Source organism: Fusarium mangiferae (genome assembly GCF_900044065.1).
Source record: "Fusarium mangiferae strain MRC7560 genome assembly, contig: FMAN_scaffold002, whole genome shotgun sequence".
Lineage (NCBI taxonomy): Eukaryota > Fungi > Ascomycota > Sordariomycetes > Hypocreales > Nectriaceae > Fusarium > Fusarium mangiferae.
In genome coordinates, this window is record NW_024573922.1 from 1,999,010 (window position 1) to 2,024,248 (window position 25,239).

Here is a 25,239-nt window from a genome sequence, read left to right on the forward strand (position 1 = left end):
GACTGTGTGGAGGTGATCATGGCGCACCGTGGCCACTATGTGACCTAAGCTCCATTTGGAAGATCACTAGCTGGTGAAGAAGTGAGAGAGAAAAAACCACCCAGCTGTTCAGATATCCATTCTACTACTATCCTGGCTTCGCCGCCATGTTGATCGTTCTCACGCCATGCGTACGGAAGACAGGGCATCCACTACAAACACGAAGCCGGTCACGACGAGACATTCGCTGCAAGAATGACGAGTCCGTCAGATTTGTGTTCCTCCTTCTTTAGCCCCATTGTTTCCGTCACTCCTGGCTTGGTTATGTCAGGAAGGCTGTTGGAGCTGTCCCGTGTCTTAGTTCCATTTGTAAAGCCATGCGGTGTTGCACCAGGCAGGGAGGTGGATGCACGTAGTGTTACCCAAGACTTGGGCAGCCGACAACAGAGGTAAAGAATGCTTTACTTGATGTAGCAATTGACACCTGGCCAGCTTTGTGTCCAGGTGTTTGCGCTATCGTGTCAGCTTAAACTTCCAACGTGACCAATCAACTCGGAGTTTAACTAGATGAGAAAGTCGCCGTAAAGTGTTTCTAGTGTTGAGTCCTGGGGCCACGTTCCTGGTTGCATTTGTGGCCTGCTGTGGAATGCTGGGAATTTCTCTCACTCGATCAACGGAAGACATATGTCGTGCTTGTAGCCATGACTCGGGATTGGAGACCCAGCAGTCTGGAAATATGGCTACTGTCTAAATCATGTAGCCACAACTATAGTTCTCTCTGATGCAGCAACCTTGATTGACATCAAATGGCTATAATCATAGTTTGGATAGTCTCGAGTATACGTCCGCCTATTTTCAGGCTCCAGATAGAGGCATATCGTTGTTAGGTAGGCTCGGCAGTTCTCTGGTCAAGCCAAACGCCAGCGTTCTTAACTCAACAGTAGTGAGACTCCCAGTTGTCGGGGATGAATAATTAAGGGACTGTCTTGAGACTGGGTTGTCCTTGAGGTGAATGAAAACACGACTGTTCCATACAGATTTAATGTGAGGGCCGGCCACGTTTCTTACACCATGTAGGTTGTGTTGACTAAGGACCCAGTATTGGGCGCTGGCGCCCTGTAAAAAGATCTGCAAGAGAATCACGATGCAGCAAGATCGGGGCATCGACACAGCGCCAGGGATTAAATGCTGAGAAACCTGGAAACCTTGCATTGAAACACCATTCTCAATCAACAGCCTAACATTTGACCTTTGAAGAAAGCTGAAAAGACATGAGGGAAGCGTTCCGGGAGAATAGCTTAGGAGAGTGAGGAATCAGTCCGCCAATGATCACTTGCTGTAGGCGTTTCGGTTATCGTCGAACCAGAATCATAGAAGGTCAGCCAAGAACTGAGACGACACACTCAGCCTCAGCCAATGCTTCAACTGGCCGCAGCATATCAGGTCTTAGTGGTGTCCTTGCCCGGAATGGTCATCTTTCCTCGCATGCCGTGGTACGGATTTAGCTGTAATAAGGGAGATCAGCGAAGCTGAATAGAGACCAAGCAATGTTGAGTAACATTGAAAGTGGAAGCCAGAACTCGATCTAGCAATACTAGACCAGGGTATGATAATGTTTCTTTTTAGCCTGTTCTGTTTCGCGTCTATTCCTGTTATAGGATATCGAACACTGTCCTTTACTGTACATACTGTTCGGGCGCTTTGTGGTTGTCGGGTAGAGGGTGCTGGAGAAACGACTGCCGCATCTTATTGAACGTCAAGATAGACTCTTGAACCCCCAAGATACTCTGTCGGGAAGCGATGGTTTGTTCAAATGTGGAGGTTAAGATAGAAACAAGCGAGAAGTCCATGATCGGTCGAGACCGTGGCCGTTGGCAAAGAACGAGGGCGAGAACGAAGCGGGTAGCTGCCTCCATTGCAACTGTATGAGCGGATGCGGGCACACTGTGCACGAACCACAGATATGGAAATCGCAATCTGTTCTCCCCTGCCTAGAACTAATCTGGCGACCACGGCTGAGAATTCCTTAAAAGGGCAAAGAAGAAGGGAGGGTCCAGCGCTCGTGCTTTAGAAATGATTCTTTTATTAGTTCTTTTGAATTATTAGGGCCTATTCGCGGGGTTGTTTAATAACAGGGGGAGAGGACCCTGAATTCCTGCGATTTGCCTTACATTGATAGTTATACTGGAAACCCTCAGATGGAAGACTTTTGTTGACCTGTCCTTGGTCTAAAACCACCATCTACAGTCTGTATCCATGAATGGCAACAGGGCAACATTTAAAAGTACATTTGGCAAGATCATCATACCTTACTAGGTACCTAGTCCCTACCAAGGTACTACCAGGGTGAGGTAGGTCGAGGGCATCTACAAAGCTTGACCACCCCAAACTACCTACTTGACTTGCAACTGTCTAAACTGAGAGACATCTGCATCAAATGCTACGACCGAGACATACTTAGGACCCAAGACATCTAAAAGACACTTGCGGATGCCTTAGTGGGTGTACTGAACGCGAACAACATTTGACAGCCGCACTAATCCACATCTCCTGGTCGGCAAGATTTCGTTACATGGTACGTAGTCTCGTCGCTGAGGGTGATGGAAAGTATGGCTATCATATGGCCAGTTGTGATCTCTCGTTGTCTCGGACAATTCCCTCGTTCGTCGAGGAACCGAACCCAACAAGGGACAACTCTACATGCAGTTGATGCTTGGGCAATTCCAGCTGCCGGAAGCCCCATCCACCCTCTAATTTAGCAGGTGTGATTTGTTGTTTTCCCTGCTCAAGAGGGAAGATGCTCAAAAGGAAATCAAACGACCCGAAAGTTGTCGGACCGTCGGCGAATCCGCATAGATGAATGTTGCCTCTCTAGTTTAGTCCCCGATCGGGCGCTACCACCTCCCGGAACCGAAGCGACACCAAGTCTTCTCATTCGGTGAGTCCTACCTGTTCCTGAGCATGTGCCTGTGGTTTATGTGCCACCGGCTCGTGCTTGAACGGGCTTCATTGAGAGACGCCATTATCGAACCAGTTTTCGAATGTCAGCTGTCTGTCAAAAGTCAAACCCCCTCCTCCAAAACCAATAGCTCCTTGTTAAGCGAAATTTAGACGCTAAGGCGTCTGCGCTTGCGAAGAAACAAACAAAGCGGAATCACGACTACTGAGGTACCTTGTGGAGGTAACAACTATGTGAGTATTGGGTGCTTTCAGGATTTGACTGGCACGCGTATTACAGCCAAGGCTCCTGATATAGCGAGCTGATGTGTTATGCCTGGCATGTGTAGCAAAGTGAAGTCAGGAATGTCCACCGAAGTCTATCGGGACTCATCGCTCGACGCCGGGTAATATTATTTTCACTGCAGGTCGTTGAAGATCAACGGGCCTTTGGCAGTGTGGGGTGTTGGAGGGCTTGAATGATTACCTCAGCAGACCAGCTTGACCTTTTCACCGAGGTGAGAGCCCCTACACCGAGGTGAGGTGGGGAGTTAAGTTCCGTCGATTGAGTCACTGGAAATTTGACCTAACCCCACGGTTTGCGTGCGCTTCAACGTAAACTTCAAAATATTCGCCCAAATATCTTTCGGACGCAACGCGCTGACCTCGACAAATAATCATGTCGCACAAGGGCAATAGTGGCAAGGGCAAGAAATCCTCAAAATCAGGAGCCGAGAGCAAAAGCGAGGATGTTCTCCAGGCGGTTGTAGGTGACATGGCGGGGTATCTTTTTCTTCAAGACCAGCGCAAGCTCACAGCGTATTCTTCAGGTCCTCGCCGACTCCTTTCAAGACAGATTCAAGCCTTTTACCACCGAGAAGCCAAGAGTATGCCCTCTTATTCGCCTCGGCCGTGTGCTCATGCTAATGGGCTTATTCGCAGTGTCTTCTCCCTCTCGCGAACACCCCCCTCATCGAGTATACCCTTGAATTTCTAGCCATGAACGGTGTCAACGAAGTCTACATTTACTGTGGTGCTCATACCGACCAGGTTGAAGACTACATCAGCCGGTCTCGGTGGTCAGCAGCCGCACGCACATCCCCCTTTTCAGTTCTACAATTTGTCCGAGTCTCCGATGCACGATCAGCCGGCGATGTCCTACGCGATATGGACAAGAGATCTCTTGTCGATGGCGATTTTATCCTCGTGCATGGCGACCTCGTGTCCAACATAATGCTTGATGGCGCTTTGGCGGCGCACCGAAAACGGAGGCAAGACAGCGCAGCCAACATCATGACAATGGTGTTGCGCAGTGGTGGAGAGGATGATCACCGAACAAAGACAAATGGAATCACGCCCATTTTCGTGGTCGACACAAAGACTCAACGATGTCTTCACTACGATGAGATGAACCCCTTGGTAAGCGATCGATACATGTCATTAGATCCAGCTGTCGTGGATGAGCTATCAACCGAATTCGAGATTCGATCCGACCTCATCGATGCTCAGATCGACATTTGTACACCCGAGGTACTTGCGCTTTGGTCGGAAAGCTTCGACTACGAGCTTCCCAGGAGAAACTTCCTTCACGGCGTGCTCAAGGATTGGGAGCTGAACGGCAAGATGATCTATACCGAGATTTGTGAGGAAGGTTACGCAGCCCGAGCAAGCAATCTACAGCAGTACGACGCCATCAGTCGTGACATTCTAGGCCGATGGACTTATCCCTTCATTCCAGAGTGCAATATTGTTCCTAAGCAGGCTTACCAGCGTCACAGACCTGCGGTTGTGGTCGAGCACGGCGCATTCTATGCTAATACGTCCGAAGTCCAGAACTCCGTCATCGGACGTGACAGCACAATTGGCCCAGGAAGTAAAATCTCTAACAGCATAATTGGGCGAGACTGCAAGATCGGTAACAATGTCATATTGAAGGACTGTTACATCTGGGACGACACCACAGTCGGGGACGACGCGAGAATATACCGATCTATCGTGGCAGATTCGGCCACTATTGGAGAGAACTCAACTATAGCAGAAGGCAGCCTCATTTCCTTTGGTGTCAACATTGGCAAGAGCATAAGACTACCTAAAGATACTGTCATTTCATGCGTCGATTCCGAGGGTAATCCCTTGACGCCGGATTCCGAGCTGCTTGGCTCTGGTACCAATGCCGCAGCATTCAAGGACCCTGAGGATGATGAGGTTGACGAGAGAGACCCCTGCCAGCTTCAGAAGAGTCTCATGTACAACCTTTCCCAGTTCAACATCTCCACCTCATCGGTGTCGACACTGTCTTCCGAAATCTCTGAAGAAATTCCGGATGAGAATTCCCTGCACGTCGACACCACCGACCCCTCCCGCCGCACGTCCTTCGCCTCCGACGATGCTGGCGACAAACTCTCATTCCATAGCGAGGCCGTACACGGTCTGGTCGACGCTCTTCGTGCCGAGTCCGGTGATTTCGATTCGGCCAAGCTTGAGTTCATGGGCTTGCGTCTCTCCAACGATGCCTCGGACGCTATGATGCGCCGAGCCGTGGCCACCGCATTTGCCCGTCGCGCAGTCGAGCTTATGACCCCTGAACACGGCAATCTCGAACCCAGCAAGGCTGCTGAACAAGCACTAAGGGCTCGCAAAGGTGCAACAAAGTTCATCAATGAGGTCGGAATTGGCGGCGATGATGATAATGAGGCCGAGCAAGTCGAGTTCATCATCGCGCTCCAGAAGGCTCTCACGCGCTTCCAAGGACCCGAGCAGCCCCGTGTTGGCACTCTCCTCGCCGCAATGCTACAGCAGCTGTATGCGCTCGATATCCTTGAGGAGGAGGGTATTCTGAGTTGGTGGGGGAATGAGCGTGCCGTTGAAGGTGAGACCATGGCATTGCTGAAGGAAAAATGCCGCGTGTTGGTGGAGTGGCTGGAGAACGCCGAGGAGGAGGATGACAGCGATGAGGAATAGATGGTTTTGCGTCATTCTATCTGTAAAGGTCACGGAGTACAAAATAAACATAGGGACATGGTTTCTTATAAACATAGTATAACACAAGACACCTTGCTACCTGTTTATATGGTTCCAGTCAGAGTCTGGACTGTCGCCAGTAATCGTAAGAACTGGGTGTATCATGTTTACACATTGCCTTCATCCAGACTTGTTACTTGGGTTTGCCTATACCTATGTTTGTAGCTTTTTGCTCTTTGCCTTGCTACCTAATATCTTCACAGCCTATCTAGGCAGTAAGGACAAACTGATGATGCTTATAGAGGCGATCATCTTCGAGGCTATTATAAATAGTCCTCCATCTCCTAGACTACACTTAATTCTATCAAGCCTTTCCTTTTCGTCTAACAAGACTCTGATATGAACGTCCCTATCCTAACTTACTGCTGACTTAGGCATGTGCATCTAAGATCAGAAATTGCATGGCTGCCTGGGCACACTTCTTGAGTAACCGTATACATACAGTTCATCAAAGTCTCCAGTGATATGAGATACCTTGGTTAAAAATAGTAACCATAATATGGAGCGTTATAATGCCTTCCCCTTCCCCTTCCCCGAGGAGTGTCATGGAATAACCTCAACCTTGACTTAATTGCCGTATTATAACTGATCTATAAGATAGTCCACCGGCCTAGTCTTTGCTCAACCGTAAGCTAAATGGAACTGACCTCAATATGGAGTATTCTCCGGCTCAACAAGCCCTGCACCAATGTAGCGCTACAGTTGTGGCATCTTTGATACGCAGGATTTCTACATGTTCAATACATGTATCTGGGTGGTGGTGGATGCTTGCCTACCCTATAGCGCCTAGTCCAAATTCTCCAGTTCTCACAACCGATTGATTAAAGATTTTGTTTTGTTTTGTTTTGTTTGCCCGTGATATCTACCCGGTACAGAGAAGTCCTACAAGCACCTTTGTTATGTTCCTAGGTTCCTTATCCGACGTTCCCTGTTCATTCCGTTTGGTCAGTGATGGAGAGCAGATGTATACCTTATGATGTGGAAGGCCACACGTATCTACCCCTGTTATGCTTTACTTATCCTTGCCTTCAAAGCCACTATTCTCTAGAAATGCTATTCAGAAGATGAGGAACATTCTGACTTTGGCCTGGAATGCAATCCATTGTGACCTAGATGATGCGGATAACCAGCGCAGCCCCGAGACGACTTGTAGCTGTAATGTTGAGGGACATGATAGCAAAAGCACACGAGTCATATCCTAGTAAATGACACGACACGATTCAGTTATTCAGCGCAAATCATTCCCTTTGATAGCAGAATGGCGGTGATCATGAGTCGATAAAGGACGCGTCAACATCATCGACATTTGCATGCAACTATCACCAAACTCACCACCACCACCGTCCCCAACAACCCTTGGAGTTCAAATACCCATGTGCATATCCAACCGAGATCGTCGCTGTTGGGATGAAAATAGCATTTCCAAAAATAGAGAGTAAATGCGTTTCTTATTTTGGGCATCTTGGCCTGTCTCTCACCAGCAACGCGCCATTGAGATTGCCGGAGCGGACGTACTGTCCAAGCAACGATCAGCTCCCTTCACCATCAAGACTTTACGGTCACGACGGAAGACACCAATTCAGGTACAGGAAGCGTGGAGAAGGGGGGCAGGAATCTCCAAAAAACCCTTCAAGGAGGGCAGATGCGCATGGGTAGGACGTGCGATGATGTAGTGATCAACCTGATCGTGTCCCCGTTAGGTATGGCAGTTCCAGTCAAAGTTTTAAGCCCTGTGATACGGAAGGCTTCTGGAAGAGGACCCTGATTCATCATCCTTGGAAAAAAAAAACGAAGTTTTCTCACAAGTTGAAGTTGAGGTCCTAAAGATAACACTCGCTTGCAACACGAGCTGGTAGCCGAGTGCGGAAGGATGACGATATTGATGATACATTCGAACTGCCGGTGATGAGATTGAACACGCCTGAAAGTACCCAGTACAGTGGCCCTCAGCAACGGAGAGGGGTGTGGTGGTGGCTTGACTGTAGTGTAGTGTAGTGTAGTGTACGGCATCAGCCGCTTAATGATAGGCATGCTCAGTTGATGGAGATCGTAGTTGAGGGAGCACCACGACGAAGAGCGCCAGCTTGTCTGGTAATGTGAAAGTATTCGAATGAATCGATATTACCCGAACTACGCTCCAAGAAGCCAGCGTTTGATACGCAAAACCATTGTTCAAGAAAGCCCTAGACAGGAAAGTATCTTGAACAGTTGGGCCTCCTGAAATGCACCCTCCCCTGAAAACCGAATCTCCAAGATCTAGTTCCGATCCCACAAAGCAAAGCGAATAAAGTTGCGGTTATTCAAAGTAGGGGTTCGCCGATGCTGGAGGCTGACCACAGGGTTGCATTTGACCCCAGTGTACGGAAACAGGGTTACTGTATGTACATATAACAGGTGGATTAAGGTAGGGCTCGTTCCCAAATTGGGCGTTACCGGTGCAAGCTCACCCTAGTAAACCAACAGAAATCGTTATTGATTACTCCGTACCCTTTGCACATTCGTGTGACAAGGCTCAAGATAATAATCATGCCGCAGGTATGGGTCCAGTATTCGCGGCTATATGCAGTTCTGATAATCAGGACCCTGATCATATGGATGCTAGGCAGTACTGTTTTCCATCTGATTTCTCACAGGTGTTAGTAAACTTCCACCAATTGATTGCTAGAAATGTTCGATCGGGGAACAACGGGACGATCATGAGGGAGGAGTTTGAAGTTCGATCGAACGTTTCGACCGAATGGTATAAAATTGAATTGTTTAGGTAAGGTAAGGTAGTGGGGAGACCAGCAAAACCTTCCGATGACGTCAACGCCTCTAAAGAGCTTGCTGTTCGTGATGCTTAAGTTCCCTCAGTCATCATGCGGGGGCATCATCAGTGGACTCGAAAGATGATACCTAGCGTCCCAGCCTGACTGGCGAAAGAGGGTGCCACGTTGACAACTCTAACCTGTTCTGTACCGTGAGTAGTATTTTACCAAGTCCCTTGCCATTACTACTCTATGTCTTGCTCCTTAGAGGCTTCGATAACGGTTTCAGCCTCGTGGGTTGACTGACATGGAAGGATCTTGGACAGTAACAATGACATCATGGTCATGGCTGTTGCATTGTGGCTGGGCCCATCCATCTCTTGTGACGGACGGACAAAACCCTGGTCCCTGTAGGGCAAAATGGGACAAGTTTGGCGACACCTCCGCTCTGATGAACGCTAATGTTCCGGAAGTCAATCAGGCGTCTCGTCTCACTCCAAGGCCCTGAATGCCCTTGCACGGAAACCGGTATCAAGTTCCAGCTTCTTTTCTTCAGCTTCGGCATTACATTCATTCATTGTACGGCACTTCCAGGCAACTTGGTGTGCGGTACCGGTATTGGATCAAATGCGTCTCTCGTACACTGCCCACTTGAAGGGCCTGCAAGATATCACGAGCCAGCTTTCATCTGTGGGGTTGACATCTGAGAAAGATGACACGTGAATTGATCGATATGAACGGCTTTTTTGTTAATCTGCCCAAGCGTGTGGTGAACTAACACATAACATCTCAAAAAAGGGTTAGCCGAGCACGAAAAGGCATTGTAAGCCATGACAAACAATAGAGTACACTATCCTCGAAAGGTGGTCGAACCTGGAATTTGAAGAGATTGTTCGTCAATCAACAACCCCAGAAGAGATTGATCTGTGAGAAAGGGTGTGAGGGGAAGGAAACGATACATGGGGTACGCAACTCGCCCGAAAATTGTGTGGTGTTCACACCAAGATAGATACCTGCCGCATGGTAGCTGTCCGTTACGACCTAGCTACCAGCCACACGTTCATGGCCACAGGGCAACGATGGCCTGGTCAGGGCTAGAAGGAGCGTCAATCTCCAGTCGATTCGGACTGAGAAGATTGTAGAAGCCCTAACGACTTGATATATCATATTGGATATCTTGACGGTATCGCCCAAAATTTGGAATGTAAACGGCGAGGACATAGAGCAGAGAGATTGTCCTTTGGCGATTACATTGACGTAACCAACAAGTATGTACGCCCGATACCATATCCTTCGATTCTGCTAGTGAACGTTGTGATCCGGGCAAGATCTTGCCGGACGTTACCCATAAACAATTTGCCGAGATTAAGCCCAGATGAAGGGCTGCACCGTTGTCATTAATGACTGTAAAAAGCATAGACTGGGGAGTTGGATGCAAAGCTGGCTCGATGCCATATTTCCGTTCTCAAGCCCAGTAGTGGCATGGTGCTGCATCTTTGGCTGCACACCCAAGTTGGAACATGCAATTGTTGGATGGACTTGACTGGGATTAGGATGTGTTCCGAGATGGCACCAGATGGGACTTGACAGGGTAACCCTGGTAAAGGTAAAGCACCAACGGCGTTTATTAATGAACGCTAGACATAATTTCAATGAGACCAGATCAAACGCTCTCAACCTGGAATAAGGGAGCTCCAAACAAGCAGAACCAAAGGGAGAGCTATAGTCATATGCTTTACTACCTATTTATCCAATTGACTGGACCACCAGCTTGACTCTGCTGAAGGTACTGGGTATTTCGTAGAAAGATTTGAGGAGAGACTGTTTCGGAAGCGTTAGAAAACAAAGAGTTAGAAGCTTGGACACTCCGTACCTAGGTACTTACTTCAAGTTTAAACCGACCACAGCTTGTCAAATAGATCGAATATATAGCCATTGGATGTTATTTATGCTTGGCAACATAGAAGAAACCGGCATTTTGATAGTGGCATAAGCCATAGCCAGGTAGGAGTTCGGTCTTGGGATATCGTGGTCCTCCAAGATCGCTTGCCTACCTATGCCTGCCAAGGGTCAGCTGTTCGAACGGTTGGTGCGTGTAAGCTAGAATTTGCCAGCTAGTTATGCACCCCGGGACAAGCAAGACAAGGTATGGCCACGAAACAAATATATGAGATTAATACTTATAGATTAAACGGCAATAGCTATACCAGGCAACTTATTGTGGCAGGACGTGTAGTATAGTAGCCTAGGGGAACAAGGAGCCTGATCTTGCTAGAACATAGTATTTGTTCCAGCCATGCATGTCGGAGCCAGTTGCAGGATTCCGTATAGTTCTTATCCGTATGTGCCCCCATGATTCTTGCTCATTTATCATGAAATAATCCCCAATCCATCATACGCCTACTTCTCTACCTTCGTGGTCTTCGTCTTCTCTTTCGCATAGGGTCTTATGAAGTTGTTCTTGGGGTCCAACTCTGGTTGCTCTGGAGGTCCACAGTGGGTAAACTTCTTAGACCTTTTCCCATGGCAGTCCCAATACATGGCGCCCTTATGCACGCAATTCTTTCCAGTCGCACACTGAAAGCCCCCGCCTTCATTGTTCTTGTTTGGGGAGGCGATAACAATTTGTGGCCCATGCATATCCTTCTCGCTAAGTCCCCTGGGCTCCCGAACTGTATCTGTATCGTTTCTTAACCACTCTATCAATGCCATTTAGATAAGGCTGTGACTTACAGGCAGTGTGCGCAACCCTGTACCAGACACAGACTTGGTCTCCCGCGCCGCCATTGCAGCCATATGCAGCCCCAGTGCCCCAGGACTTTGTTACAGAGTAGCCTCCCGAGATCCAAACCGGGGGGCTGACAGTCGCACTCCAAGCCTTGGTGATACCCTCCGTGTTGGATGAAGTAACAGAGCAGCCCTGGGTTTCGCTACAATGTCCAACTTCCTACAGATATTTAGTAGCAATATAAAGATGTAAAAGAACCTGTAGGGTACAGAGGGGAGTAAAAGACTTACTGAAAGCTGTTGATAGTAGTATCTCTGGTGGGGCCATCCTTGAAGTGTATATTAGCAAGGTCGAGCCTAGGTAGTTTACTCGAAAGGATGATACCGACCGTCGCCGTCAAGCCTTGGTTTCCGTTCGCCGCAACGGCGATGCAACTTGTGGTACCGGGTGTCAGTTTGGCACTCTTCAAAGCCCCCTCCCGCGAGATTTCCAAAGAAACAGGACTTCGGATCCTGTTTAACAACCCCCTCAAGATCCCATTTTACACCTGAGCACTGTATGGCAGTGTAGGCATGATCGAAATCTGTAGAACATGAAGGGCCTCCAGAATACTTGGGATCGGAGTGAACAAAGAAGCTGGTACTACCAACTGTGAAATTCCCAACACCATTTTCGTTAATGTTGGAGAAGTCGACGGATTCTTTAGCTTTAATCGTTGTCCCACAGATCCTTGTGATCAAGTCCCCACTAGTGCTATATGCAATAAGAGAAGATGCATTTGTCTCTCTATGGTGAATAAAATGAATTCTTACATCAGCCGCATGCGCGACAGACAGAAGCCCATAGACACCATATAGTAACCTCATCTCTGGCGTTAAGAGAAGAGGATAGCCCGCTACTGGGAACGAGGTCAGTTGCCGTGAGACTTTTCCTATACCAGAAGATAATACCTACTGCTAAAGCCAGGTTCTGTCTGTGCTGGTTGAAAGGATAAATATGTTTGCTTGATCTGTTTCGCTTAGAGTTCGGACAATATTGGAAAATATACCAAGAAATCTTATGCTCTCCAAGGAATGGGCACGTCATTTTATACCAGTTTCTTATCAACGTTATAGTAAGAAACTTTGAGGGCGCCTGATATTACCTCTCGATCCATTACAGGGCTGCAACTTCTCAAACTCAAGAGTTGCACGAAATGAAGCCTCTCCTCTGAGATGATACGCACTGTCGACAACACCATAAGAGACATTCAGGTCAGTGACGGTTAGGGCACTGTCCCTGTCATCAATTCTCAAGCAAACCAAAAAGTTTGGCCACCACCTTCCACACAAACGCCATGAAAAAGGTCTACAAGTTAAAGTGCCGAGATGCCATGATAAAAAGTCGGCGATCCAAAGAAAATAGTTTTCTTATTCATTAATAAACTCTCCACTGGGGGAGGAAGGTACATATGAAGGGGGGGGCGATAACCACGCGTCAAGCCACGTTCATTACGCCACAACAACTCTCAGAGCCACACCTGCCAGTCACGCCCATGCCTGAGCAGCTGAAATCTCAGGCAGTGATCAACAAGATAAGGCAGTCAAATATTGATCGGCACAGATGGAATCGGCCCAGAACATGCAATTGGGCAATAATATGCCGAGGATTGGGGATCGAGCCCTGTGGCGTCGTCATGGTATCGCCTCCAACTGTGGCTGTGAAGCTGTCTGCCGTCAAACCCAAAAGACGGATTGGACGTGCGGGGACCCAACAGAACCTAGACCCGAAGAACACACATGCAAATCACCCACGTGTCTATTCTCAATCTGGAGTGAGTGGTGAAGATCTTTAATCGAAAGAACGGTAACGGCCACCAAAGACTTAGACTAGGGAGGGACTTCGGCGGCCGCTACAATTGCAGCGCATGGCTTTTGCAAATGGCATTCCCAACGTCTGCACCAAGCTGGATCAGGACAAGCGGTATGAGGGCAATGGTTCGATTGTGACGACTAGGTGACTTTCTTCAGAGGATGGATAAGCTCTAAACCCTCGGCGTCGCTAAGACCAATTAAATGATCTAGGGACTACTCCGGAACCTCTGCTAGATGCACACAAGCGCGCCTGGACAAGAGATGAACCATAGGTAAGGTAGTACCAAGACCAGGATGAATATTGATAATCAGAAGGGTTCAGCACAGCCACACGGGAAGAACAGAGCAGGTCCCTTCTAGTTTTGGAGCTATCATATTGATAGACGCTCTGGAAATGACAGAAATTATCTGGGTGCTGCTGTGGTCTTTTTCACATCGAAAACTACAGCACAACATCTCACCACTGGTTGACCATGGGTTGCTCTGATGCATGACAGACGTGGTCAGGTGGTGGTAGGACCTCAAAGGGGAAGGCCTAGAGGCAGAGGTCATTTCGGGCCGTGGAGTGAGTGATGCAGATGAGAAAAGGAACGGATGGGAACCCATCCGTCATGCCGCCAGACCGGGGACAGTATTGGAAGAAACAACCAGGCCCTGCCCTACATGTAGGTAGTCTTCACACACATTGTACGGATGCGGTTGCAGGACTTTCCAAATGAGCCATCCTCCGGCCAATAGGACTCATATGATGGATATGCGCAACAGGGGGTACAAGGGAGCACAGCGCGTATACATTGCGGCGGGAAACGGGAGATGAGGCATGGCATGGGCAGACTCCATCCTCAGGTTAGTAGGTAAGGTAGACAGGTAGGGAAAACATACATTTCAGTCACGTTGTTTTGATTTTCCCCATCCAAAGTACACATGTGGATGACTAGCGTTCGGTATGCGTCCATATAGAACAGAGGTAGAGTTTTTGGTTCCATCAGATGTCATTGGCTCCATGACTTTAATTTACCGACTCGAATAACCCCAAGCTCAAGTATTAGTCGACGATGGCGCTTGAAGAGGAGAATGCGAAGGCAGAAGGGGGAAGAAAAAAGTCTCAAACAATGGTTTAACCCCAAAGCCCCGGTCTCCGATAAAAGAGCAAGCACCTCGCGATAATTAGAACTCTCGATGAGGGGTGATTTTGGCGTGGGCAGCCGATGGCAGACGAGGTTCTCTTAGATACAAACCGATGACAGAGTAAAGATCCGATCCAACTAGTGTTCGAGTGTGGGTTTGGAACCTCCACATCCCACGGCTCTGGCGTTCCTGCGTAAGGGTTACCGCTGTTGTATCCGAGGCGCCAGGACCACTGCCTTTTAGAAACAGACCCGACAGTGGGAGACCGGGTCCCCGCTGGCCGCCTACAGCTTCGAATGGGAAATAACTAACTGCTACAGTGCATTACAGCGCAGCAACACATCCAACATCAGAACTCGACCTAGCCTAACCACCGGGGGAAAATAACGGGATGGAAATGGGATAATTCTGGGGGCCCAGTTGTCAAGCCTCACCCCTCTTCATCTAACCTCTGATAAAGCCACTCTCGCCGGCACGTACGCTGTAGTAATAATTAGATGCAGATGCATTCATTCACAGGTAGACGTACGTGCACTTCTGTTAACTCAATCTACAGTCTAGAGAAAACCTAACGCAAGTCTCATCTGTTCCATCCAGTAGAAGGGTGCGGAAGCTAAATGTCCACAACGCTGCAATGGCGTCACTGCCCGAAGCCTCCCTTGCTGTTAACACTACCTTACTGTTGATTATGATGCCCTTACCCTACTCGGGCTTTCTGTCCTGTCACAAGCCTCACAAGCCACATGCTCTCTTCCGATCAATCACAGGGAGAAAGGATGGGAGAGAAATAGAGAAATAAAGGACATGCATGGATGGGCTGTTGTCATAACCGACCGAAGGAGAAAGTACTTGTCCCTCACTAACAATTTTCAAACAACACGGCCGATAATACCAGACAGCGAACGAAGGACGAGACGAGCCTCTTCCTCCTCCTTCTGCCTCCCCTCTAACTCTTCTCTTCTCCACCCATGCCCATGGTCTCTGCAGTACAAGGGTTTTTAGTTGCTAGTCTCTGGCTGCCCGCCGACCCTTGACCCTAGCGGATGAGAAGATTCCTGGGATCAGGGTCCCCCTTGCTGGTCGCTGGTTTGCCCCCATGGCTTTGACCCCACAGGCTCCCGAAAATCGACGGGTGGATATGTTGGTATGGATGCATGTCCTTCTGACTCTGCCTGCATACATACATACTTAGGTAGGTGAGCGACACAACAGTGCATCTTCCTGAGTCGACCACCACAGTACAGACAGTTATGCTGGACACAGAGAGATAGGCTCATCTAGAACGGTAGCGACATCTCTTGGTCAAAATGACGCCCTCTGGTCAGGCCTCCCAGATTCACAAATATCGACGCTGGTAGGCTGGCTACTGTATACAGCAAAGCGCACATTTTTAATGTAAGGTATCGCAAGCTCCAGCCACACATGAACAGCAGCATGTATGTACAAGACAGGGGCACAAGAGAGACATCTTAGCCAGCAAACACTGACAGTATCGCAATTAATTAATGATTTACTACTCCGTACCTATCTTTGTTTGACGGCATCCCGGCACTGCGGACAAGCTATTGTCGCCCCCCAAAATCACATCCACTCTATTGTATGTATGTACAACTGCTTGGGTCGGCGTGAAAGAAGGACACTTGCGTCGACACCTGCAAAACACATAACCGCTCGCTAGAACCCGACAGTCGAACGTCCAGTCTCCATCGGCAAAGGTGTTTTCCTCTCTCAAGTCTCACTTGGAAAGCTAATGCCCCGATCTACAGTGCAGTCGCATTCTGACGACAGACGTTGACGCCGCAGTGTTGCGACAGTCGAAATAGGCTTCGCGGGTTCAGCTCTGAACAAAACAAAACAAAATACAATACATACCTACATACATACATACATAACATCTCGGCATCACTTGAGATCACCGCGTTACGTCGCATCCTGACTCCAACATCGCACCACTCCCTGGCGTCTGGCACAGGCACAAAACCGTGTGGCACAAGTACCCTCCGCCTACTATAGACACGCCTCCTCCCGATCCATATCCACATTCACCTCATCCACTCGATCCACGACACCGCCTCGGCGCCCCAGCCCAGAGCTTGGGACGTGGGTACGAGGTACTTAGGAACTTCGAAGTCAGATTCTCGTTCTCCGTCCATCGAGTCTTTTTGGTTTTCACCCTCACCCTCCACTGTACTCTGGCCTGGCGGGACTGACGACAGGTCCCCACCACTCCTCCAATATACCCTTACCTTCTCTACCTTAGCTTACCTTACCTGACCCTTCTTAATTACTATTTACACCACCTGCTACAATATCCCACGGGCTTCACGCACCTCTGTTCTATTTCTACTTTATCCTCCACCCTCGCGAGAAAACTGTCGACCTCTGTCAACACTCGCTCAGTACAGCTGGCTCGTCGCTTTACCCTGCCTCGCCGTTATAACGCGTCTAACGGCCTACCGCGATTAACGCTTTCCTCTTCGCTTCGCTTCAGCCAGCACCAGCACCACCATACCATCCCACACCACAACCCGTTGTCGCAACAATACATTGAAAGCTGCACCACAAAATCAATGAATAGCGGCAGCAACTGACTTACCCAACAACTTATTTTCGAAACTTGCGCCTACATATTCTATTCGCAAACCAGCAACATTGCCGATCGTCTAAACTCCAAGACTTTGTTCTTCCGCGGTGCGCTGACAACCATTCGACGACATTGTTGCTGTCTTGAGACGGCCTAGCACGCTCGTCTCGACATGTTTCGACAAAGGTACGCACTATATGATTAGTCTGGACATCTGCGCTATTATGGCCTCATGATATAGGCTGCAGACCTTGATCTTTCTCCTTACTAACACAATACTTTCCTAGGACGAGCTCACAGAAGCCGGGCGATGAACTGCTGGCCAATTTCCGACAGCAGTTCCCTGACCTTGCTGCTGCCAGTACTTCTGCTACTGCTCCAGGCCTGTCACAAACTACTGGTGCCGAAAACGTGCCTGCTGTGCCTCTACCTGATCGGTATGTGCTATTGCGACTATGTACCATGGTGCTTGCACCTGGCTTACGCGCGCAGTTACTAATATTCTTCATAGGAACCAGAACCTCACTCAAGATGCATTCCGTGATCAAGATCCAACCCCTAGGGCGACTAACGACCCTTGGAGATTTACTCCTTCTCTCTTAGATCCGAATTCCATGTCATTCGCCAACTTTGCTAATGCACCACCTGGCTACTACACACCTACACCTGGAGGCACTAATACACTATTTCACCCGCAGGCCGGCGACCTGCATACTCCGACTCTCGGGTTGGGAATGGGACTTAACACACCGCTGTCTATGCCAACATCGGGAGACTCGCTGCATCCTGGCCCAGCTCAACCAGTGATGGATATGTCGGGGTTTCAGACACTGCAACCACACCAATTTCACCATTTTAACCCGTTCATTCAAGCGCCACCACCCCAGCCAACCTTTGCGCCCTCTACATTCGTTCACCAAGACACAGGATATGAGACCATGGATCAAGATGGATCACCCATGGACTCGGATCCTTCTGAAGAGCGCATGTCATCTATTGGTGCCGCTCTTCATAAGACTACACCCATGATGAACATGCCAACAAGACAGTTTTCAAGTGGTCCTATATCCCATCCCCTTCCGGCCTCAGCAGAAAAATTTCGATTTCACTCAACCCTCAACGCTCCTACTGCCATGATCAAGCATGCGGACGAAATCCCCGTCACTTATCTTAATAAGGGACAGGCTTACTCACTTTCTGTCGCTGATACAAACGCTACCATGCCCGTTGCCCCTGGAACCAAATATCGCACCTTCGTGCGGGTGTCATTTGAGGATGAGCAGCAACGACAACGGCCAGGTGTATGCTGGGGTCTCTGGAAAGAAGGCAGAGGCACTAATGAGGCACACCAGAGGGGCGGAAAGCTTCAAGCAGTTGAATACGTAGAGGCAGGCCAGCCAGCTGAAGGTGACGATAAGCGAACCCGTGTGGAGCTTGAATCGTCTTCCTTTGATGGCTTCTGTGTCACTTGGACACCAGGAATCAATGGCCCTCCCGAGGTTAACATCGCAGTTCGCTTCAACTTCCTCTCTACCGATTTCAGCCACTCGAAAGGCGTCAAGGGTATTCCTGTAAGACTCTGCGCAAAGACTCACCCTGTGCCGTGCGATCCTTCACAACCAGCGGCCGACGCCAACCCTGAGATTTGTTACTGCAAGGTCAAGCTCTTCCGTGATCATGGAGCAGAGAGGAAGTTGTCTAACGACGTGGCACATGTGAAAAAGTCTATCGACAAGCTTAAGCAGCAAATCGCACAAGCGGAGAGTGGTCTCAAGGATTTTGGCAAGCGCAAACGTTCCAGTGGAGCTGCAAAGATCGGAGAGCCGCAAAGACCCGGCAAAGTTCAGAAGCATAAGCGAACATGGTCTATGTCCTCAGCCAGTTCTGCAGGCGGTGGTGGAAGAGCTACCATGGAAGAAGACTTACATTTCAAGCTCCAAACGCTGCAGGACATGTTCACCAGTACACGGCCCGTCAGTGTATTATTCCTTCGGGGCGAAGAGCCCGATGACCCAGACCTGCATCCTGTTTCTCTTCCAGGGGATATATCGCCTCTGACCAAGCCTGGCGAAGGTCCCAACTGGCAGGCCAGGAGCGGACGAAGCTCTGTCGCGGGCTCTATGATTTCTCCCTCGCCCAGTTCTCTATCCCTGGCATCACAGGCATCTGGTATTGGCGCTGGTGGTCAATGGAAGAACTTCGACTCAGTAGCGGGAGGTGACATATCGCGGAAAGGGTCTGAACAACCCACAAGAATCGCCAAGGGTGACGATGATGGTAGTCTTAGTGGATGGATCGAGGCTCTAGGTGTTGACTCCTCCTACCGCCCACCTCAGGAGCGAAATCCAAAGCCTGTGGCATGCTTCTACATTCAACGAAGGAATCCAAACGAGCCCGGAAGCTCGGACTACCACCGCGCTATCTACCTGATGCAACGTAGTCTTCAGGAACTTAACAACCGAATCGCGGCCAAGTGGGGCATCGATCCTGCCCGAATCCTCCGCACAATCCATTCCATCCAGAACGGCCTCGAGGTGGAGATGGACGACGATGTGGTACAAGAGCTCAAGGAAGGTCAAGACATGACGCTTGAGGTACAAGAAGTTACTGGACCAGCAGTCAAGCGGGAATGGGAAATGGCTGTCGATGCCACCGAAGATATCGCAGAATCTAACGACAAAGCAACAAGTGGTTTCGTTCTCCGTCTTAGTTTCTGATCGCACTATTCCTCCCTTTTCCTTTGTGTCTTTTTTTTCAACTCCCGCCATGCTACCTTGGGTACGTACAGCGATGAGTTTACGGCGATAAGCAACATATGGGTCTAGACTTGGGTTTGTACTGTTTTGCTGGGGTCTCTCGGCCTGTCGCCAGGTTGGACACACGATCACATACATATACGGATTGGGATTGTTGGCTCCGGGGCGTTGACGATTGTTACTCTTGTTGAAAAATGATACCACCGGTTTTTCTTTTTATTCTTACTATTCTATTTTCATCTTTCTTGTTCATTCTTTGCTGCCACACTTGTGACAGCAGTGGCAACTATTTCAGTGCCCCTTTTGTTTGACATATGCCATAAGGATTTGGCAGACGATGGATGGGATGGGCGGCTATTCTCGCGCCGAGCAGAAGTACTAGTGAGAATTTTGGACCGGTCTTAATTCTCTCATCGACAGACAGTACCCTGGCCAGCTGAGATGCAGTCATGTGGAATGGCCGGATTGTCCGATACGAAGATGAGCGCACACTCTTGGCGCCGGTTACCGCATTATTCGAAAACCATATAAGCGTGTGGATCTCCACTACATAAATCCACATCCTGCCAAGCAACACATATTCGTTCGTGCAACACGTTATACGGACGGCCTCGTCAGTCTGTCCAACCTCCGGCATGGAGGCGACATCATCATATTTCTACTGCGATATTACCTCTTTTCTTGAATACATTCGAGCAAAACACAGAAGCGTATATGCATCACATTCTTATACAATGGGCGGATGAGTCCGGCGTACACGAAAATAGGACTTACGAAGTAATGCAAGCAAGAGGCGGGGCGAGCGAGTAAGATGGGATACTTATCTTGTTCTTGGGGAACACGACGTACATATAATTCTATATAAAATACCCACACTTGTTCAAGATATTCATGGTTCATCTAACAGCAGCAGTCCTTATCATAAAGCGAGGTCCAGAGGCATTGAGGTATGTGGTATAGCATGTCGGTTTGCTCGGGCCTCAGTTTCAACCGTTTGTGGAGTCCTTTAGGCCAAATACTGGTGGCGGACCAATTTTGACACTCAACGGCCGCTATTCGTTACCACCAGGCCTGTGTTAGTGTCGCCGAGGGTCAGTATGGTGCCATCTTACCCATGGAGTCCAGGACCGATAGTACAATGGCTTACGCTATTCGAAGCATTGTTTACATGCGTGTTGTGGACAAATCATAGCGACTCGATCCCAGGCTACCGCTTCGTGGCTAGCACATTGATAATGCGTTTCGAATGAGCGACAAGGGTAAGGAATTCAAGAGCCAAACAGCCATATCCTGGCCAAGCCGGACTTTCTGCCCGGTGACCACAAGCGCCAAGCGGCATGAATAATTAGAAAGGATAGGTCAACAAACTCAAAGAGATGGTCTATGAGAAAGCGAAGCCCAGATTTCGGAAATAGCAACGCAATTGGGTTACACCGACATGAGCCACACTGCCACAGGGACACCAAGTTCGCCAAGGGGACCTCGAGCCGTCTTCCGAGCAGATTACTATTTCCGTTGACAGCAATTGGTCGACCGAGTACCTTGCCAAGATGGAGTCCAAAGGAACAAAGTGCCGAGCTTAGCCACCTGTGGCGAGGGGGTTTGCGTGTTCCCCCAGACTATACAAACCTAATCATCATGTGTCTCCTCTCTGGGGTTACATACGTCGAGCTTCACAGTCTAGGATCAATTTAACGTTGTGGCTTGTAAGTGACTCAAGCTTCTGCTCAACTTGATTAGGAATGATGGATGGCCTTGGACATTGACGTGTTAGCGATGTTTCATGGGCCTAAGGTGCCTGGCGCGTCTTGGAATATGATTTGTCGCACCTATTTGTTCTAATCTGCGATGCGCTGTCTAGTTCGAGGGGAACTGGAGGCGGTTGCAGTGAAATATCCCACTCAGCTCACTTCGTGAGAATGATAGAGTAACTCACCGAGCAAAGGACGCGCGCAAGATCCAGACACCCATGGAGTAAATCTTCCACATCGGGACAAACCCTTTTGGCTCAGAACTGTCTTTTGGTCCTTTGCTGCGTCGCCTATGTTGGCTGTTGGCTTGGCGGATGAGTCTCGATTCATCGGCGATGGCATGGCATGGCATGGCACGGCATGACCCAGCTATGTGCACGGTGTCTCCAGTTGAAGTGCAGACAAGTAGAGCATCTCGGTCGGCAACATACTCCCGGTGCCCGTTCGTTGACATGGGAAATTGTGTTATCATGCAAACATTGGATCCGGCGCCTGGCGGTACCCGGACATTGGGACCCAATCCCATCCCATGTCATGATCGTACAACTGGTCATTACTAGCCACAATCGAGGTTAAGCTCGCGCCTCAGGGGAATTGGATCGCCATTGTCGATTGAAAGTGATGGGCGGGTACGCAACACACTCAAACACCTTTCACCTGCTCTCCCAAGCCACCTCCCCCTCAACTCGGCTGGCTCACTGAGCTGAGCAAGGGTCACTCAACGGCCCGGATGAGACATAATCATTAGGCCCCGACAATTGTGGTGTGCTTCAATGGGACCTAGGCCTACTCCGTGGGGACATACTGATCACTCTACTCGCCACACCAGGGGAGCAACGTAAGCCACAGTTCACATCATATTCCCCTCATAGGTGGCGATACTGTACATGGGTTTCGACATCAGTGAAACCTCACATGATATTTTACAACGCTGACTGGTTCGGCATCCATTTGATAGGGTTGGAGTCTGAGGACTTGCCTACCTACCTAGTCTAGTCTTCGAGGGGGCGTGCGCTGTCATGAGGGGATCGATGAGCCATGAGCCACAAGTCACTCTTCAACATGAGCCATCATTGGATGCCGTCGATCAAAACGCCGGACTTGTGGCTAACAAACTCACGACAACCCTGGGCCTGAAGGGATCCCGTGGTGCAATGCTAAGTGACTCTAGCGGCCAAGAAAGACTACAACTGTGGGCGACACTTGAGGGGCGGTTCTTTTGCGAGGAGTGTGATAAAAGGTCGGTGAGAAAGAGGAATGGTATCTGGAGACATTTCACTCGACAAGTGTCGATACATTCCCTGGAACCTGCCTATTCAGAGGGCAGAAAGAGAGACCAGGGGTTGCGACATACATCGCAGGGACTGAGAAGATCCCGCCCGTGGGTTGTGCAACAAGCGTCCAATGACATCTGTCAATCAGCCAGACATGCTTCCTGTTATGGCAAGCTGAGGGCATTCAGCCACAGCAGAGTCACTCTCAGCACCAAGAGAGGGAGTGCGACTTCGCTGAGGCTAGAGAGGAGAACCCCTCGCTACTGTGGCTCCTCTGTTCTAGCGACCGATTTGACGCTGAGCACTGTGAAGCAATGGGCTGTATCCCAAGGGCTGGGCAACAAGTGTCGGTCACTCTGTGCTGTAGCTTTCTGCGGGATGGGGTGTGTGATCTTGTGTGTCACCCGTCAGCCGGTGTGTGAATATTGGGTGTCTAAATTGGTCAAAGGGGTCGAGAAGTATCGATCTACAAACTAGACCTGAGTGAGTGAGGGATTGCCGATCCTTTGGGCCTCAAGTTGCATGCTCTGATAATCTATTTGGAGACTCCGATAAGCGATTGAACACCAAGTACATGGACAACTTGGTGCTATTGCGTTGCAATACCTAATGTAAGTGCCAGAGGCCTCCCATATACTCAGAACTCTTCGTCCCATCTCTTGTTGGGACGTTGGTTATACCTACTGTCTCTGTTCAACCTCAACTTGATCAGCACATTGTCAATCCTCCCGACATAACGGACGCTTGCGCCCTAGCCGCTTGGGCCAAATCAAAGGGACTGTCAAACATCGGGCATCGCTCTTTTTCTGTCTCTAGTTGGGCTCACTTTTACCCACGGCCAGAACGACAGGGTGACAATCCCTTCCCCTCGATCGATCGAAGCTGAACATGCCGATGATGATGAGAAAAGCCGATGCGCAGCGCATGGTAATCTAAAAAATTTTATTTAAAAAAAAAGACGCATACGCGTTCAGTAGTCCGTGGGCCCTATTCCTTCTCAGTCCCGTGGTTTGATATGCAGCCCTGCATTCTCTCTATGAAACATTATTGTGGATAGGAAAAAGACGGTAAATGCTCAAATACCACTGCCGAGCATTCATGCGTTTAGGGTTCAGACAGCTATAGCGATGCAGTACATACATACACGTATTTACCCACACCACACCCCCTCATGCGATATCATCGAGATGCTCCCAACTGTGGATTCTGAAGGGAAGAATTGGCTGGCGAAGCTAGTGTATTTATCCGTTGCCACGTCAATACTTGATATGAAGAGGAGCTATGAAGAGTCTTGATAGTCACTTGATCATCTGCTGTTATGCTTTGATGGTCCACCAGATGTAATCTACAAGTCCTCCGGGGAGGGGACGTGGTGTTTTACTATCAACGCGGATAACTCGAAGACTCTTTCCCCAAACCAGAGTGAAACCTAGGGTTTTCTTCGTGAGCATGAAGGAAGTGTAGGTAAGATAGAATATAGCTATACTCTAACGTCAGCCACCCTCATCCCATACACAACCGATAGGACGAGAGGAAACCAGTGGACGGACATGTTCAGCCAGTCCCAAACGTTTCTGGACAATAACAACCCAGTGATATAGTCTGTATCTCGAAGAGAACCGCACCAACCAATGAGAAGCTCATATCTCAAGAGAAACAAACCAACCAATAGTGTATACCTTAGTACCTACTGAGGTAGATAGGCAGATAGGTAGATAGGTACATACACATCCGATCATATCGCTCGTGTTTGATTATTCCTCTGCTGCCTTGTCAAGTATCTCCCGTATACTCCTTGCATAATCCTCTCCATCTCCTTTGATCCCACCCAGCACAATCGTCTTGTCGCGTGACTTGATGCCGTGTGTCAGCTGAAGACTAGACTTTGGCACGCCCAATATACCACTGAGGACCTGAACTACAGCCTTGTTGGCCTCGCCTTCTCTCGCCTGAGCAGAAACGCACAGCTCGACTGCATCGTCGGTGACGGCTATGACGCCCTCGCGGTTCTTGCTAGCCCCCGGTTTCACGCGAAGCTGAAGATGCAGAGAGCCCAGAGGAGACTTTTTGGTGCCAGTGACGAAGCGAATAGCACTAGGCGACGCCATTATCAAAAACAGAGGAGAAGAGAGTGTCAGGTGAAATGCAAGTAAATGCAGCTCAGCTCAGCTCAGCCCAGCCCAGCCGAGTCCAGCCCGGGCAGTCCAGCTGAGTCCAGCTGAGTTCAGTTCACTTCAGTTCAATGAGGGGTAATAAGGTAAAGTATGTAATGGATGGAGTTCGGGTGAAAGGTTGTCTTTGTTGAGCTTGCGCTGATGCGCCCACAAAATATGATTCACGGGCACCTTTTGAATTTACTTTATTTGATTGTTCCATCTTGACTGAACACCTAGCTCCCGCCTGTGATTTTCTTTCCACAGTTAATAGGCACCTGAAATGCGGCGCCTATCGCCTGTACAGGCCCTGGAGCCACCTCGGGCC

The 25,239-nt window shown here is 49.2% G+C and overlaps 4 protein-coding genes across 4 annotated transcripts; 2 read left to right on the forward strand and 2 right to left on the reverse strand.

Annotated features, from left to right (window-relative positions):
* Positions 1-3,595: 3,595 nt before the first annotated feature.
* On the forward strand, positions 3,596-5,877 carry FMAN_06032 (uncharacterized protein; the record flags this gene model as incomplete). The annotated part of the gene is made up of 3 exons (XM_041827238.1): positions 3,596-3,682; positions 3,747-3,803; positions 3,859-5,877. The coding sequence occupies 3 exons, from the start codon at positions 3,596-3,598 to the stop codon at positions 5,875-5,877; spliced, it is 2,163 nt and encodes a 720-aa protein (XP_041678221.1).
* A 5,207-nt stretch (positions 5,878-11,084) lies between these two features.
* Positions 11,085-12,278, reverse strand: FMAN_06031 (uncharacterized protein; the record flags this gene model as incomplete). Its single annotated transcript, XM_041827239.1, has 4 exons — positions 11,085-11,356; positions 11,418-11,631; positions 11,703-11,740; positions 11,801-12,278. 4 exons carry the CDS (start codon positions 12,276-12,278, stop codon positions 11,085-11,087), a joined length of 1,002 nt encoding a protein of 333 aa, XP_041678222.1.
* Positions 12,279-17,149: 4,871 nt separating this feature from the next.
* On the forward strand, positions 17,150-19,694 carry FMAN_06030 (uncharacterized protein; the record flags this gene model as incomplete). Its single annotated transcript, XM_041827240.1, has 3 exons — positions 17,150-17,163; positions 17,265-17,414; positions 17,489-19,694. The coding sequence occupies 3 exons, from the start codon at positions 17,150-17,152 to the stop codon at positions 19,692-19,694; spliced, it is 2,370 nt and encodes a 789-aa protein (XP_041678223.1).
* A 4,818-nt stretch (positions 19,695-24,512) lies between these two features.
* On the reverse strand, positions 24,513-24,866 carry FMAN_06029 (uncharacterized protein; the record flags this gene model as incomplete). The annotated part of the gene is made up of 1 exon (XM_041827241.1): positions 24,513-24,866. The coding sequence occupies one exon, from the start codon at positions 24,864-24,866 to the stop codon at positions 24,513-24,515; it is 354 nt and encodes a 117-aa protein (XP_041678224.1).
* Positions 24,867-25,239: the final 373 nt, after the last annotated feature.